The sequence below is a fragment of the Cucurbita pepo genome, chromosome 1 (genome assembly GCF_057944985.1).
Source record: "Cucurbita pepo subsp. pepo isolate OVF chromosome 1, ASM5794498v1, whole genome shotgun sequence".
NCBI classification, from domain to species: domain Eukaryota; kingdom Viridiplantae; phylum Streptophyta; class Magnoliopsida; order Cucurbitales; family Cucurbitaceae; genus Cucurbita; species Cucurbita pepo.
Window position 1 is genome coordinate 5,856,613 of NC_141798.1, and position 12,773 is coordinate 5,869,385.

Here is a 12,773-nt window from a genome sequence, read left to right on the forward strand (position 1 = left end):
CGAGCCTCGATTAAGGGGAGGCGCACTTTGTTCGAGGGGAGGTGTTGGATGTGGAGAGAACGAAGAAAAGATGCATTTTTTTTCGCTTCGAATATGATCCCACATCGATTGGAGAAGGGAACGACCCTGAAGAAGAAGGGTGGAGGATTGTGAGATCCCATGAGATGGGGAGGAATTGAGGGTCCCACATCGATTGGAGAAGGGAATGACCCGAAAGAGGGTAGACTGTGAAATCCCATATCGATTAGGGAGGAGAACGAAAGATCATTTCTAAAGGCGTGGAATAACTCGTTTTCCTAAAAACTTTTGACAGGTATCAAATAAGACAAATTAAAAGCAAACTTTGTCATTAAATTTGACATTAGTTGAAACACAATAACATAACATTTCATTAAAATACATAAACACGACAATCAACAGCAGCAAATCTCAAATCCCAAATCACTCCTCAGAGAGATAAACACTAAAGTGAACAATAGTATCTACACCGTCCGTTGTATGCTGATCCACTTCATGATGAAGCATCTCCACCGTTGCATACCCTCTAGCATTCTCATACTTCCCCGTCCCTCCCACCACCGCAATCTGCGAGTCCTTCGCTGCCGTCCGATGAACCCCAAAGAAGCTTATACTATCCTCAGCCACGTGTTCATGTCCACCGCCGTGAAACAAAGCCGTCAGAGCCACAGTTTGACTAGTCCCATCCAACGAGCTAGCCAAGTAAAAACCTTGCGCACGCCCCACCACAGCCGAGCCAAGCTCGTGGCTTTCGGTCAGCTCGTCGTCGACCACGGTAACGGAGCCGAACATGAGCTGCTGAAGGGTGACTCTAGATGGGAGCTGGCCGGCAGTGACAAAGGGCTGGCTGTCTTCATCGCCGTTGAGGATGCCGTTGTTGGCGCTGTTTTGGAGGAGCAAGTTGTTCCCTTGGGAGGCGCCGTTGAAGCCGGCAAGGAAAGGGAGGTTGTTGTTGTTGTTGATGATGTTTTTAAGGTTGTCGTTGTTGAGTAAGGGGAGTGTTCCTTGGATTGGGAATAAGTTGTCGTTGGGCTTTGAAAATGCGAGGCCACTGTCGTCGGAATTCGCGATCACTCCGGTCACTACTCTGGCGGAGGGATGGGACCCTCCCAGGATGTCGTGCATGTAAAATGAAATTGGTTCGGTGCCCGTTACACCCACCGCCGCCGCCGCCGGAAGGGGCTTAGTTGGAGGTGTTGATGTGGGGACAGCGGCGGCTGGAGTAGCTGAATTGTCATCTTCTTCTTCATCTTCAGTTGGCCCTTGATTGTTGGCTGCTGCTGCTGGTGGGTTGGTTTGGGGTACTGCCGTGTCGTCGTCTTCCTCGTCGTTGGTGGCTGCCGGGGTTGGAGTGGTTGCCGGAATCTGGCTCCCCGTGGTCGACGGTAGCGTAGTTGTTCCGACCTGAATAAAATACAATTGAAAGTAACACCAATTAGAAGATATTCTTCATAAAAATTACAATTTTGAAATTCTCATAAGAATTTAATCCAAAAAAAACTAAATTAATAAAAATACTCATAAACATTAAAATTTGTATTTATTAAAAAAAATGCCGATACATTTTAAAAAGTTTAAATATTATATATATATTTTCTCTAAAAGTTCAAAAATATATTTATCATTAATTTTTTTTTAAATTTTTAAAATTCTTTTAAAGTTAATTAGAAGAAAACCGTCTATCTATTTACGGCATAAAATATTTTTCTTTAAAAAATAAATGTTTTCAAACCTAGTTTTTTAAAAATGAAGGATATTAATGTTATTATTATTTTTTTTAATGTAAGAGATTTTTTTTTAGATGTTTTAAAAAAATTAAACTAATTTTTAAATTTTTTAAAATTATTTAAAGGTATTAATGAAATATTAAAGTATTAATGGTTATTATCAAACCAAAATGCAAAATTTCATATTTTTATTAATTTAACAAAAAAAAAAAAAAAAAAAAAAAGTGAACCTGAGTTGCCGGCGAAGTGGCCGCCGGCGCAGGGATGGTGGAGAGAGGAGGAGCAACCGGCGCCGTTTGAGGCAGAGACTCGGCGTCGACTTCGTCATCCATCAGGAGCCTGGCAGAAGTGGAGGATCTGAGACCACTGAAACCCAGGCACAAAAAGACGAAGAAAAAGACAGGAATTTTAGCCATTTTCTTTTGTGTTCTTTCAGAGAAGAGAATTTGATTGAGGTTTGAAAGATTTGGATGAAGAAGAAGATGAAGGGTTGTGGGTTCTTATATTATTCCAAGTTGAAGGCACTTAATTGGAGCTGGTAATTAATGATTAAACATAAAATGGAGTTGGTTTTTTGGTTCTAATCAAACCTAAACCTCCATCAAAATCTGCTCCTTTTTCCATACTGATATTGTTAACTAAATTTGTGTTTGGTGTAACATGGATTTGTTCGAACTTCTCAATTAATGATACCCTAAACAATTACTCGAGAACGAGAGAGATCAAAGAGTAGTTGGAGTGAGTTGAATGCAAGTTCGTGAACATCAAAGCTAAAAAACACTAATTATGACATAACATAAATTAGTCGGAGTGAGTTGAGTATTTAGAATGCACCAAGTTAACCACCAGGTTTTGGAACATCGACACCAAAAATATTACTAACTTAACCTGCAAGTTTCGAGACATCGAAGCTATAAATATTGAGAATGAGAGAGAATAGGGAGAAAGTTTTTCTCATTGACTAAACTCGGCCCAAGATTATATTCCCCTATTCTCGCCTCACTTTTATTTATATATATATTCTTAATTTGTATAAAATATTATTATTGAGTTTGAAGATTTATATGTTACAAATATTGAAGATCAAAAATAAAATACAGGTTATTTTGTAATCATGTTATTTTCAATTTTGATATGTGAATGTTCGTGTATAACATTATATTAAATTTTAAATTATAACATTTTATTAAGATAGGAAAATGAATTATCGTTAATGATTTTAAAAGGAAAAAACTTTATGGTTAAAAATATTAATAAATGACATGAACTCGAACGAAGAATATATTTTGCACATTTTCGAGGTGAATTGGAAACTAAATTATTTTTAAGTAAAAAATTTAATGGTAATTATCAATATCATATAACTTATAATATATTATACTATGATGTTTTAATTTAACAAGTATTAACTTTTTTTTTTTAACTTTTTAAATATAATGTTAAAATGTTAAAATTTTAATGTTTCGTTTGTTTAAATTATGATTGAGTTGACACGTCATTTAAATAATTCATGCACAATTCTAAACATCAACAAAATTACAAAAATTTAAAATAACTAGATTTCTTATTATTAATGGTAGTTTTTTCGGTTAAAAATAATCACTTAACATAATTACCAAAATGCCCCCATGCCACCAAATACACTATTTACTTAAGTAAACATTCAACTCTATGAACTTGTTATAATTTGCTCCCAACTTTGTTCTAAATGATTTCTTCAAAGTTGCATATCCATTAGCGCCAAGGTACTTGCCCATGCCACCGATTATTGTAATATGAGACTCTTTTACATGATTACTCTTATACACGCCAAACATTTTTAACCCATCCTTAATCTCACCGTTACCAAGATACACCCTCATAGCTATTATAGGCTCACCACTATTTTCGTTGTTTTCTACGTACAACCCTTTTATTCTCCCAATAACTACATGTGATTTACGTCTCGAAGTTCCGAACAACTCTTCATCAATCTCTCTCACAATTCCATACTCTAACTCTTGGAGAATCGCCCTAATAGGAAATGATATTCCAATTGTTGATAGATCAGGTGTTTGAGTAGAGATTCCAGTAGTGGGAGATGCCTTCGTCGTGGTGGTGTAGACTTCAGGTATAGGAATTCCTCCACTGGGTAGAAAAAACCCTAAGGGTTTTGAAAATGGTAATTGATTAGCCGTTGTTTTGGTGTTTGCTGGGAACTTGGACGTAGAGGAGCGAGAAGTTGAATCGAACACATCTCTCATTAAAAACGAAAGCTTATGATGGCTATGGTGGTGGTTTCGAACTGGGTTTTCGAAGGTCCGAGTGGAGGACGAGAGGTTAACGATGGCCAAAAACGAGAGAAAATAAGTTAGTAAAGAATCAAAATGGAGGTTGGCCATGTGTTCGCAAGGGGATATCATATGAACATGAGAAAATCTCTTAATTGCTAGTTTTATAGGCAAAGGGTTTGGTTGGTAATGAATTGGTTTGGGTGGATCCCTTCCTAAGTGATTAACTAAACATTGTTAGTGGATTTAGTGAACCATTCATAAATCATAATATTTCACTAATTAAGATTAATGGAATAATTAACAATAGTTTTTAAAATAATAGAATATTTAATATTTAAAAGATAATAGTTGATTGGGAATAATATTTATAAATACCATATCAAAAGTAAATAAATAAAATATTTATATACACAAGCATTTAATATTAAATTTTTATGCATTTAAAATTTATTATATTTTTGTAATAAACTACCACTTAAGAATCTCAAAATTATCAATTAAAAATATTTAGTAATCCTGTGCATCACGGATTCATAAGCTCGATCATTCATTCAGAATCTGAGCCGTTAGATTTGAACGAAGCCGGGAATTGGCCCAGATCTGTTTGCCGCGCTCATCGTCCCCTTCAATTGGACTAGGTTTTATACTGCACTCAAATTTTCGCAATTTTGACGCATTTTTTCATTTTCAGGGGTTTACACCTCCAACTCCCATAAACTAAAGGCCTCTCGTTACCTTCATCTTCATGGCGAAGTTCTGCTGATACCATTTAGAACCGCCATTTCTTTACCTTAATCCCTAAGACTGATTTCGGTCGACATAGTTGAGTGCACCCGCTGGCAATTGTTTGAGCTATGTACCTATATAACCTCACTTTGCAACGAGCTACCGGGATTGTTTTTGCTATAAATGGGAATTTCTCCGGTGGGAAGACGCAGGAGATAGTTGTGGCCAGAGGGAAGGTCCTGGATCTCATTCGTCCAGATGATAGTGGTAAGATCCAAACTCTTCTTTCTGTTGAAATCTTTGGTGCTATTCGGTCTTTAGCTCAATTTAGGCTTACTGGGGCTCTCAAAGATTATATTGTTGTTGGGTCTGATTCGGGTCGAATTGTCATTCTGGAGTACAATAAGGATAAAAATGTGTTTGACAAGATACATCAGGAGACTTTTGGGAAGTCTGGTTGTCGCCGGATTGTTCCGGGGCAGTTTTTGGCTGTTGATCCAAAAGGAAGGGCTGTTATGATTGGGGCATGTGAGAAGCAGAAGCTTGTTTACGTTTTGAACAGAGATACAGCAGCGAGGCTTACTATTTCTTCGCCATTGGAGGCTCACAAGTCGCATACGATAGTCTATTCAATTTGTGGAGTTGATTGTGGATTTGACAATCCAATATTTGCTGCTATTGAGTTGGATTACTCGGAGGCAGATCAGGATGCTACGGGGGTGGCAGCAAGCGAGGCCCAGAAGCATTTGACATTTTATGAACTTGATCTCGGTCTCAATCACGTCTCTAGGAAGTGGTCAGAACCTGTTGATAATGGTGCTAATATGCTTGTTACTGTCCCTGGAGGTGGGGATGGTCCTAGTGGAGTGTTAGTCTGTGCTGAAAATTTTGTGATTTATAAGAATCAGGGACATCCAGATGTGAGAGCGGTCATTCCTAGACGTGCAGACTTACCTGCTGAACGTGGTGTGCTTATAGTTTCAGCAGCAATGCATAAGCAAAAAACAATGTTTTTCTTTCTTTTACAGACAGAGTATGGAGATATATTTAAGGTTACCTTGGAACACAACAATGACAGTGTCAAAGAACTGAAGATCAAGTATTTTGATACAATTGCAGTTACAGCTTCAATGTGTGTACTGAAATCAGGATTTCTATTTGCTGCCTCAGAATTTGGAAATCACTCACTATACCAGTTTCAATCCATAGGGGATGATGCTGATGTTGAGTCTTCATCGGCTACTCTGATGGAAACAGAAGAAGGTTTTCAGCCTGTCTTTTTTCAGCCTAGGAGACTTAAAAATCTTGTTAGGATTGATCAAGTTGAGAGCTTAATGCCTATAATGGACATGAAAATTGTTAATCTTTTTGAGGAGGAAACACCCCAGATATTTACTCTCTGTGGGCGTGGTCCTCGATCATCTTTGCGAATATTGAGACCTGGTTTGGCCATCAGTGAAATGGCTGTGTCAGAGCTTCCTGGTGTTCCTAGTGCTGTTTGGACTGTGAAAAAGAACATCAATGATGAGTTTGATGCATACATTGTTGTGTCGTTTGCTAATGCAACGCTTGTTCTTTCTATTGGTGAGACAGTTGAAGAAGTTAGTGATAGTGGGTTTCTTGACACGACCCCTTCCCTTGCTGTTTCTTTGATAGGCGATGATTCTCTCATGCAAGTCCATCCTAACGGTATTAGGCATATTAGGGAAGATGGGCGTATTAATGAATGGAGAACTTCGGGCAAGAGGACCATTGTTAAGGTTGGTTCTAATAGGCTTCAAGTGGTGATTGCCCTGAGTGGGGGTGAGCTTATTTATTTTGAGATGGACATGACTGGTCAGTTAATAGAGGTGGAGAAGCATGAAATGTCTGGAGATGTGGCTTGCTTGGACATTGCCCCTGTACCTGAAGGAAGACAGCGTTCACGTTTCCTAGCAGTTGGTTCTTATGACAACACGATACGAATTCTATCATTGGATCCTGATGACTGTATGCAGATTTTAAGTGTGCAAAGTGTTTCTGCAGCTCCAGAATCTCTCCTATTTCTTGAAGTGTTGGCATCAGTAGGTGGGGAGGATGGTGCAGATCATCCTGCTAGCCTTTTCCTAAATGCTGCATTGCATTCTGGGGTTTTATTCAGAACAGTAGTGGATATGGTGACAGGCCAGCTTTCTGATTCCCGATCCCGGTTCTTAGGACTAAGAGCACCGAAACTATTTTCTGTTGTTTTGAGGGGGAGGCGTGCAATTCTTTGCCTCTCAAGTAGACCTTGGCTTGGATATATTCATCAAGGGCATTTTCTATTGACGCCACTATCATATGAAACTCTTGAATATGCCTCCTCATTTTCATCGGATCAGTGTGCAGAAGGTGTAGTTGCTGTGGCTGGCAGTTTCTTGAGGGTTTTTACCATCGAGAGATTGGGAGAAACATTTAACGAAACAGTCATTCCTCTTAGGTACACCCCAAGAAAATTTGTGCTTCATCCTAGGAGAAAACTATTGGTTGTTATTGAGAGTGATCAGGGAGCATTCACTGCAGAAGAGCGAGAAGCTGCTAGAAAAGAATGCTTTGAGGCTGCAGGGGCTGGGGAAAATGGACATGGCTCAATGGAGCAAATGGAGAATGGTGGAGATGATGAGGATAAGGACGATCCTTTATCTGATGAGCATTATGGTTACCCAAAGGCAGAGTCTGAAAAATGGGTTTCTTGCATCCGAGTTCTCGATCCTAGGTCAGCCACGACAACTTGTCTGCTGGAGCTTCAGGACAGTGAAGCGGCATTCAGCGTTTGTACCGTGAATTTCCACGACAAGGAATATGGAACCCTTTTAGCTGTTGGCACTGCAAAGGGGCTGCAGTTTTTCCCAAAACGGAGTTTAGTTGCTGGATATATTCATATTTATCGTTTTCTGGAGGATGGAAAATCCCTTGAGCTTTTGCACAAGACACAAGTGGAAGGTGTTCCTCTCGCTTTAGCTCAGTTCCAAGGAAGATTACTTGCAGGAATAGGATCCGTGCTCAGATTGTATGATTTGGGGAAAAGAAGATTGCTTAGGAAATGTGAAAATAAGTTGTTCCCGAATACAATTGTGTCTATTCAGACATACCGTGATCGAATTTATGTTGGCGACATTCAGGAGGTATGCCTGAATATAATATTAATCTGTGCTTCAATTGTGTCTATCCAAGGAAGATTACTGCATGCATGTTCCACCTATTTTGTGTTGTGTGCGCTAACTTGACAGTTGACACTAACTTTTTTCTCGTTTGGTTTTACAGTCCTTCCATTATTGCAAGTATAGGCGGGATGAAAATCAACTATACATATTTGCTGATGATTCTGTTCCTAGATGGATTACGGCATCATATCATGTGGATTTTGACACCATGGCTGGTGCTGATAAGTTTGGAAATATCTATTTTGTGCGGTTACCACAAGATGTCTCAGATGAGATTGAAGAAGATCCAACAGGTGGAAAGATAAAATGGGAGCAGGGAAAGCTTAATGGAGCTCCTAACAAAGTTGAGGAGATCATACAATTTCACATCGGTGACATGGTCACGTCGCTGCAAAAGGCGTCTTTGATTCCAGGGGGTGGAGAATGCATTTTGTACGGTACAGTGATGGGAAGCTTGGGGGCATTGCACGCTTTCACCTCCCGTGATGATGTTGATTTCTTCTCTCACTTGGAGATGCATATGAGGCAGGAGCATCCACCTTTATGTGGAAGAGATCATATGGGTTATAGATCAGCTTATTTTCCTGTTAAGGTAAGTTCTGTGCTGCTACTGATTCTTGTTTATTTGAATTTGTTTAAATTCCTTCTGTGTAGATGCTTTTGATTGATTGCTTGAATAGTTGTGGACTATATTAATGTGCTCTTCAACCATACTTGGCTGTTCTTTAAGTCGAAACTGAAATTTCTGCTGTCACTTGATCTTAGCCTGCACTTCCATTACTCAACTGATGCTTATTTTTCTTCTATTAATGTCTTATCATATGTGCCATTCATTTGAGAACCCAACCAATTTTCTTCCAAATCTTGATGGATCATTGCAGGATGTGATTGATGGGGATCTGTGCGAGCAGTTCCCAACCCTTCCTCTGGATATGCAGAGAAAGATTGCTGACGAACTGGACCGTACTCCAGGAGAGATACTGAAAAAACTCGAAGAAGTACGAAACAAGATTATTTGAGAGACGAACCGCAGAAGGTGAAGAATTGTCTTTAGCGTTTAAGAACGACTTCCTTGGTATCGACGTATCGTAGTGAATTTGTGTTAGTTCTTCAATGGTTGCAATTTGCAGGACAGAGTTGGCGAAGCTAGCTTTAGATAAGCTGACATTAATGAAGTGGATAAACATGCAAATGACCATCTGGTTTGAGAAGAATGGAGGTATGGCAATGTAGAGTCTTGTTATTATATTTGAGATGTGTAATTCAGTGCACTTCATAATGGATGGAAGGAAGGAAGGAAGTGGGCTTTTCTGGGGGTTATTTTTTCATTCTAATAGGGAAACATATACTTTCATCAAGGGGTGATCAAGCAAGTTTGATTCTTGCAAAGTGTAGTATAGTAATGCCTTAGAAATTTAGTTCTTTATAGATTTAGGCTTATTAATTGTAACTGAGGTTATTGAACTGAGGTTATTGAGTTAATATCACACTCTCTTTAGATATGCCTCAAACCTTTTGTTCATAAATCTCGAGTGGAATCTCAAGTGGAGTGTCAAATATGTTCTATTTTGTTTCTACATTTGGTCGTAAAAAACTTGTTTTTTACTCAAATGAACGGTACATATTTACATAATATTAAGAGTTTAAATGCATCATGAACTTTTCGTCGTGGGTATTCTTTTCGATCCTTTTGAAATTTTCTCGGCCCTTATCTACTTGAACTTGGTAGTTTACATCGCCTATTCAGAGTTATCCTTGAAATTTGATGACAAACTTAAAAAGCCAATCTACATATGCTTTTCACTAAATCAAAACATGTACTATAAAAAATCATTAACTCATAAGGGTGAAAAGCGCATTAATATGTTGAGCCTTTTAGTCTTAGAGACACTGTCATTTATTGGCCTTAGTTTCTTTAATATATATATCCAATTTTGAATATCGAAACAAAAAATTAAATAATTATATTAGATAGTATTACTAATATATATATTATTACTAATTGTTTAATATTAGAGTCATAATTTTTTTACCTTAAATTTCTTGTGTATTAAAATTTACGGGTAATATTGTAACTTCAAATAAGAGTATTTTTTTTTTTTTTTTTTTTTTTAAATAAAGGACTTACGAAGGTATATTTTCTAATTTGTCTTAATATTAATTTACGAAGTTAAACAGCGTATTGGGCCGAACAGTTTAAGCCCAATCCATATGAAGTACTCTTAGTGGGCCAATCGGTTAAAACCCAATCCAGATCGAGCAACGGCCCACCCAATTGAGAGGAAGGAAATTAGGGGCGTCTTAAATAGGTTTGATCTTCTCCAGTTTCTTCAACCTAGGGTTGTGCTAGTTGCAGACCTCCGCCAAATCCCAAAACACCACAGCCGGTATCTGCTTATCAGATTCTAATGGGTAAAATCTTACGACGTTTGGTTAACTGAAGCTTTTTCTTCGTAATTTCATGGTTGTCGATGAACATTCATCGGTTGAGATTGGTTTTTGTTGTCGCTTTTTTACTTGCTGTTGATGTTTTTTTTTTTTTTTTTTTCTTTTGATTGAGCGCAGCGAGAATTAAGGTTCACGAGCTTAGACAGAAGTCTAAGGCGGATCTTTTGACCCAGCTTAAGGACCTTAAGGCGGAGCTTTCTCTGCTCCGTGTAGCTAAGGTCACTGGTGGTGCTCCTAACAAGCTCTCCAAAATGTACTTTCTTCTCTCTTTCTATATATATATATATATATATATATATTTGTGTATTTGTGTTTTTTGTATGTATATTGATTGTTGTTCTTTATCGCGTCTGGATTTTTGCTGGGATGTTTATGGGGTTTGTTTTGGTGGTTCTTGACTGCAGTAAGGTTGTGAGGTTATCAATCGCTCAGGTGTTGACAGTGATTTCTCAGAAACAAAAGGCAGCTCTTAGGGAAGCTTACAAGAAGAAGAAGCTTTTGCCTCTTGATTTACGTCCCAAGAAGACCAGGGCCATTCGTAGAAGGCTTACCAAGCACCAAGTAAGTGCTTTCTTAATTGGAAATTACATGTTCATATATTTTCTTTCCACCGCTTTTGTATTTGTCTTTATGCTTAAATTTCTGCTAAATGTTTGGTTCCTCGTCAATAGCTTGGTTCACATTGCTGGATGGTCTATGAATTTGCTTTCTATATTTTATGGTTAAGGATTCTGTTGTGTGGTATGATTTTATTGTTAATGTTGTATTTCCATTGAAGCTTTGTGTGTCTATCATGTACAGTTTGATCACTTTCGCCATTTCTTTGACATTTCCTTGCTTTAGTCAGTTTGAGATTGTTGAGCCCCGGAATTTGAAAAGTTAAAAGGATTTTACATTGAACAGAATAATGCTTCAAGAACTAGAGCCCTGCAACTATTTTTCATTCCTTAGTACTATGAACAAAACCCTCAGTTGTATGCCTTATTTATAACGCATACATTTGAGATGTGATTCATCACTCGGTTCTTTTCGGTAACGAATAGTTTGAATGATCGGAATTCTGAAATCGTTGTATTGAAATACAGTAAGCTGTTTAGACTGATTTCCCCCTCCTTTCCCGAATTAAACCTTCTTGTAATGTGTTTTACAGGCATCTCTAAAGACAGAGCGAGAGAAGAAGAAAGAAATGTATTACCCATTGAGGAAGTACGCTATTAAGGTGTAGGCTTAGAGGGAATTGATCGCTCATCCATGGTACCATGCATCTTCTACTCTTTTAGCTTTTGATTTATCTATAACTTTATTGGGACTTGAGTGCCTATTTTCAATCTTATTGTTAGATCTCCGAACTTTGATGAAGTCTTTCCATTTTCCATGTAATACTTTTGTTTCCCAAGTTCTAATGAAATGGTTTTGGTAAATGTCTTTAGGCAGCCTAATCTTGAACATATCTCTTTTTGTGTTCGTCGTTTATATGGATTGAGATTTTGATGCATCAAGCTGTAAATTTGCAGCATTTGGATATTGTCTCTTGTTACCAGAGCTTAAATTTTGACTAATAGGATTGGATGATCAGATTGATTAGATTGATCAAAACTCTTTATCAATGCTTTAGTCATCAAGCAATTCGATTGAGTTAAGGATAGAGATACTTGTGTTAACTCTCTTGTTACTACAGTCATGTGGCTTATGTTCATGGGTCTGTTTTGGACTGACTTTTTTTATGTTAAAAAAGTGTTTTAAAGACTTGAAAAGTTATTTGCATTGGGTCTTGAATGACATCAGGTAAAAGTCTAAGCTCACTGCCAGTAGATATTGTCCATTTTGGGTTTTCCTTTTTGGGCTTCCTTCAAGGTTTTTAGAATGGAATATTGTTGACTAAGTCTATTTCACACCGGCTAAATTTAATATGTAGAAAAAGAGATGATAGTGTAACTCATTTTCATGAGGAAAAAAAGTGCTTTAGTGAATTAGTTCCTCGGCAAGATTCGAGGCAGTAGACTTTGAAGGTTGATGGTGAGAGTTGGAGTTTGCAACATCCATAAAGCTTCATTGCTTGATCACAGATGTGTTCCAAGAATGGAACACATCTAAGTTTCAGGAAAGCAGAATGCTTCAAAGCATTGTTCGTCAACAGCATCTAACACCCTCCTGAGCGGTATAAAGGAAGCCATTATAATATCCGTGGAGAACAAACTGAAATTTATACGTACTTTGATTTCATTTGAATCTCCATTATTTTTAAGGGTAGTTTGCAGGTTTTGGATCATAGATAATTTAGTCCATTATTTCAAAGTGGAATTTAACCCTTTTTAAAGAAGTTTGCCCGTTTTTCAAAACCGCTAATTAAATATGGTCATTTATATAGTTTGACCCTTTAATGATTGCTTGACATGATA

General features: G+C 37.8%; 4 protein-coding genes across 4 annotated transcripts; 2 read left to right on the forward strand and 2 right to left on the reverse strand.

Moving 5' to 3' along the window:
- Positions 1-321: 321 nt before the first annotated feature.
- On the reverse strand, positions 322-2,206 carry LOC111780850 (dirigent protein 24-like). Its single transcript, XM_023661240.2, has 2 exons — positions 1,976-2,206; positions 322-1,422 (listed from the first exon to the last, which is right to left on the reverse strand). Exons 1-2 carry the CDS (start codon positions 2,159-2,161, stop codon positions 442-444), a joined length of 1,167 nt encoding a protein of 388 aa, XP_023517008.2. The 5' UTR covers positions 2,162-2,206; the 3' UTR covers positions 322-441.
- A 1,182-nt stretch (positions 2,207-3,388) lies between these two features.
- Positions 3,389-4,126, reverse strand: LOC147793807 (dirigent protein 9-like). Its single transcript, XM_087127562.1, has one exon. The coding sequence runs from the start codon at positions 4,124-4,126 to the stop codon at positions 3,389-3,391; it is 738 nt and encodes a 245-aa protein (XP_086983688.1).
- A 543-nt stretch (positions 4,127-4,669) lies between these two features.
- Positions 4,670-9,587, forward strand: LOC111802475 (spliceosome-associated protein 130 A). Its single transcript, XM_023686862.2, has 4 exons — positions 4,670-7,887; positions 8,027-8,518; positions 8,808-8,962; positions 9,057-9,587. The coding sequence occupies exons 1-3, from the start codon at positions 4,873-4,875 to the stop codon at positions 8,943-8,945; spliced, it is 3,645 nt and encodes a 1,214-aa protein (XP_023542630.1). The 5' UTR covers positions 4,670-4,872; the 3' UTR covers positions 8,946-8,962; positions 9,057-9,587.
- A 595-nt stretch (positions 9,588-10,182) lies between these two features.
- On the forward strand, positions 10,183-11,795 carry LOC111787528 (large ribosomal subunit protein uL29). The gene is made up of 4 exons (XM_023667520.2): positions 10,183-10,338; positions 10,492-10,627; positions 10,779-10,935; positions 11,525-11,795. Exons 1-4 carry the CDS (start codon positions 10,335-10,337, stop codon positions 11,597-11,599), a joined length of 372 nt encoding a protein of 123 aa, XP_023523288.1. The 5' UTR covers positions 10,183-10,334; the 3' UTR covers positions 11,600-11,795.
- The last annotated feature ends 978 nt before the right edge of the window (positions 11,796-12,773 follow it).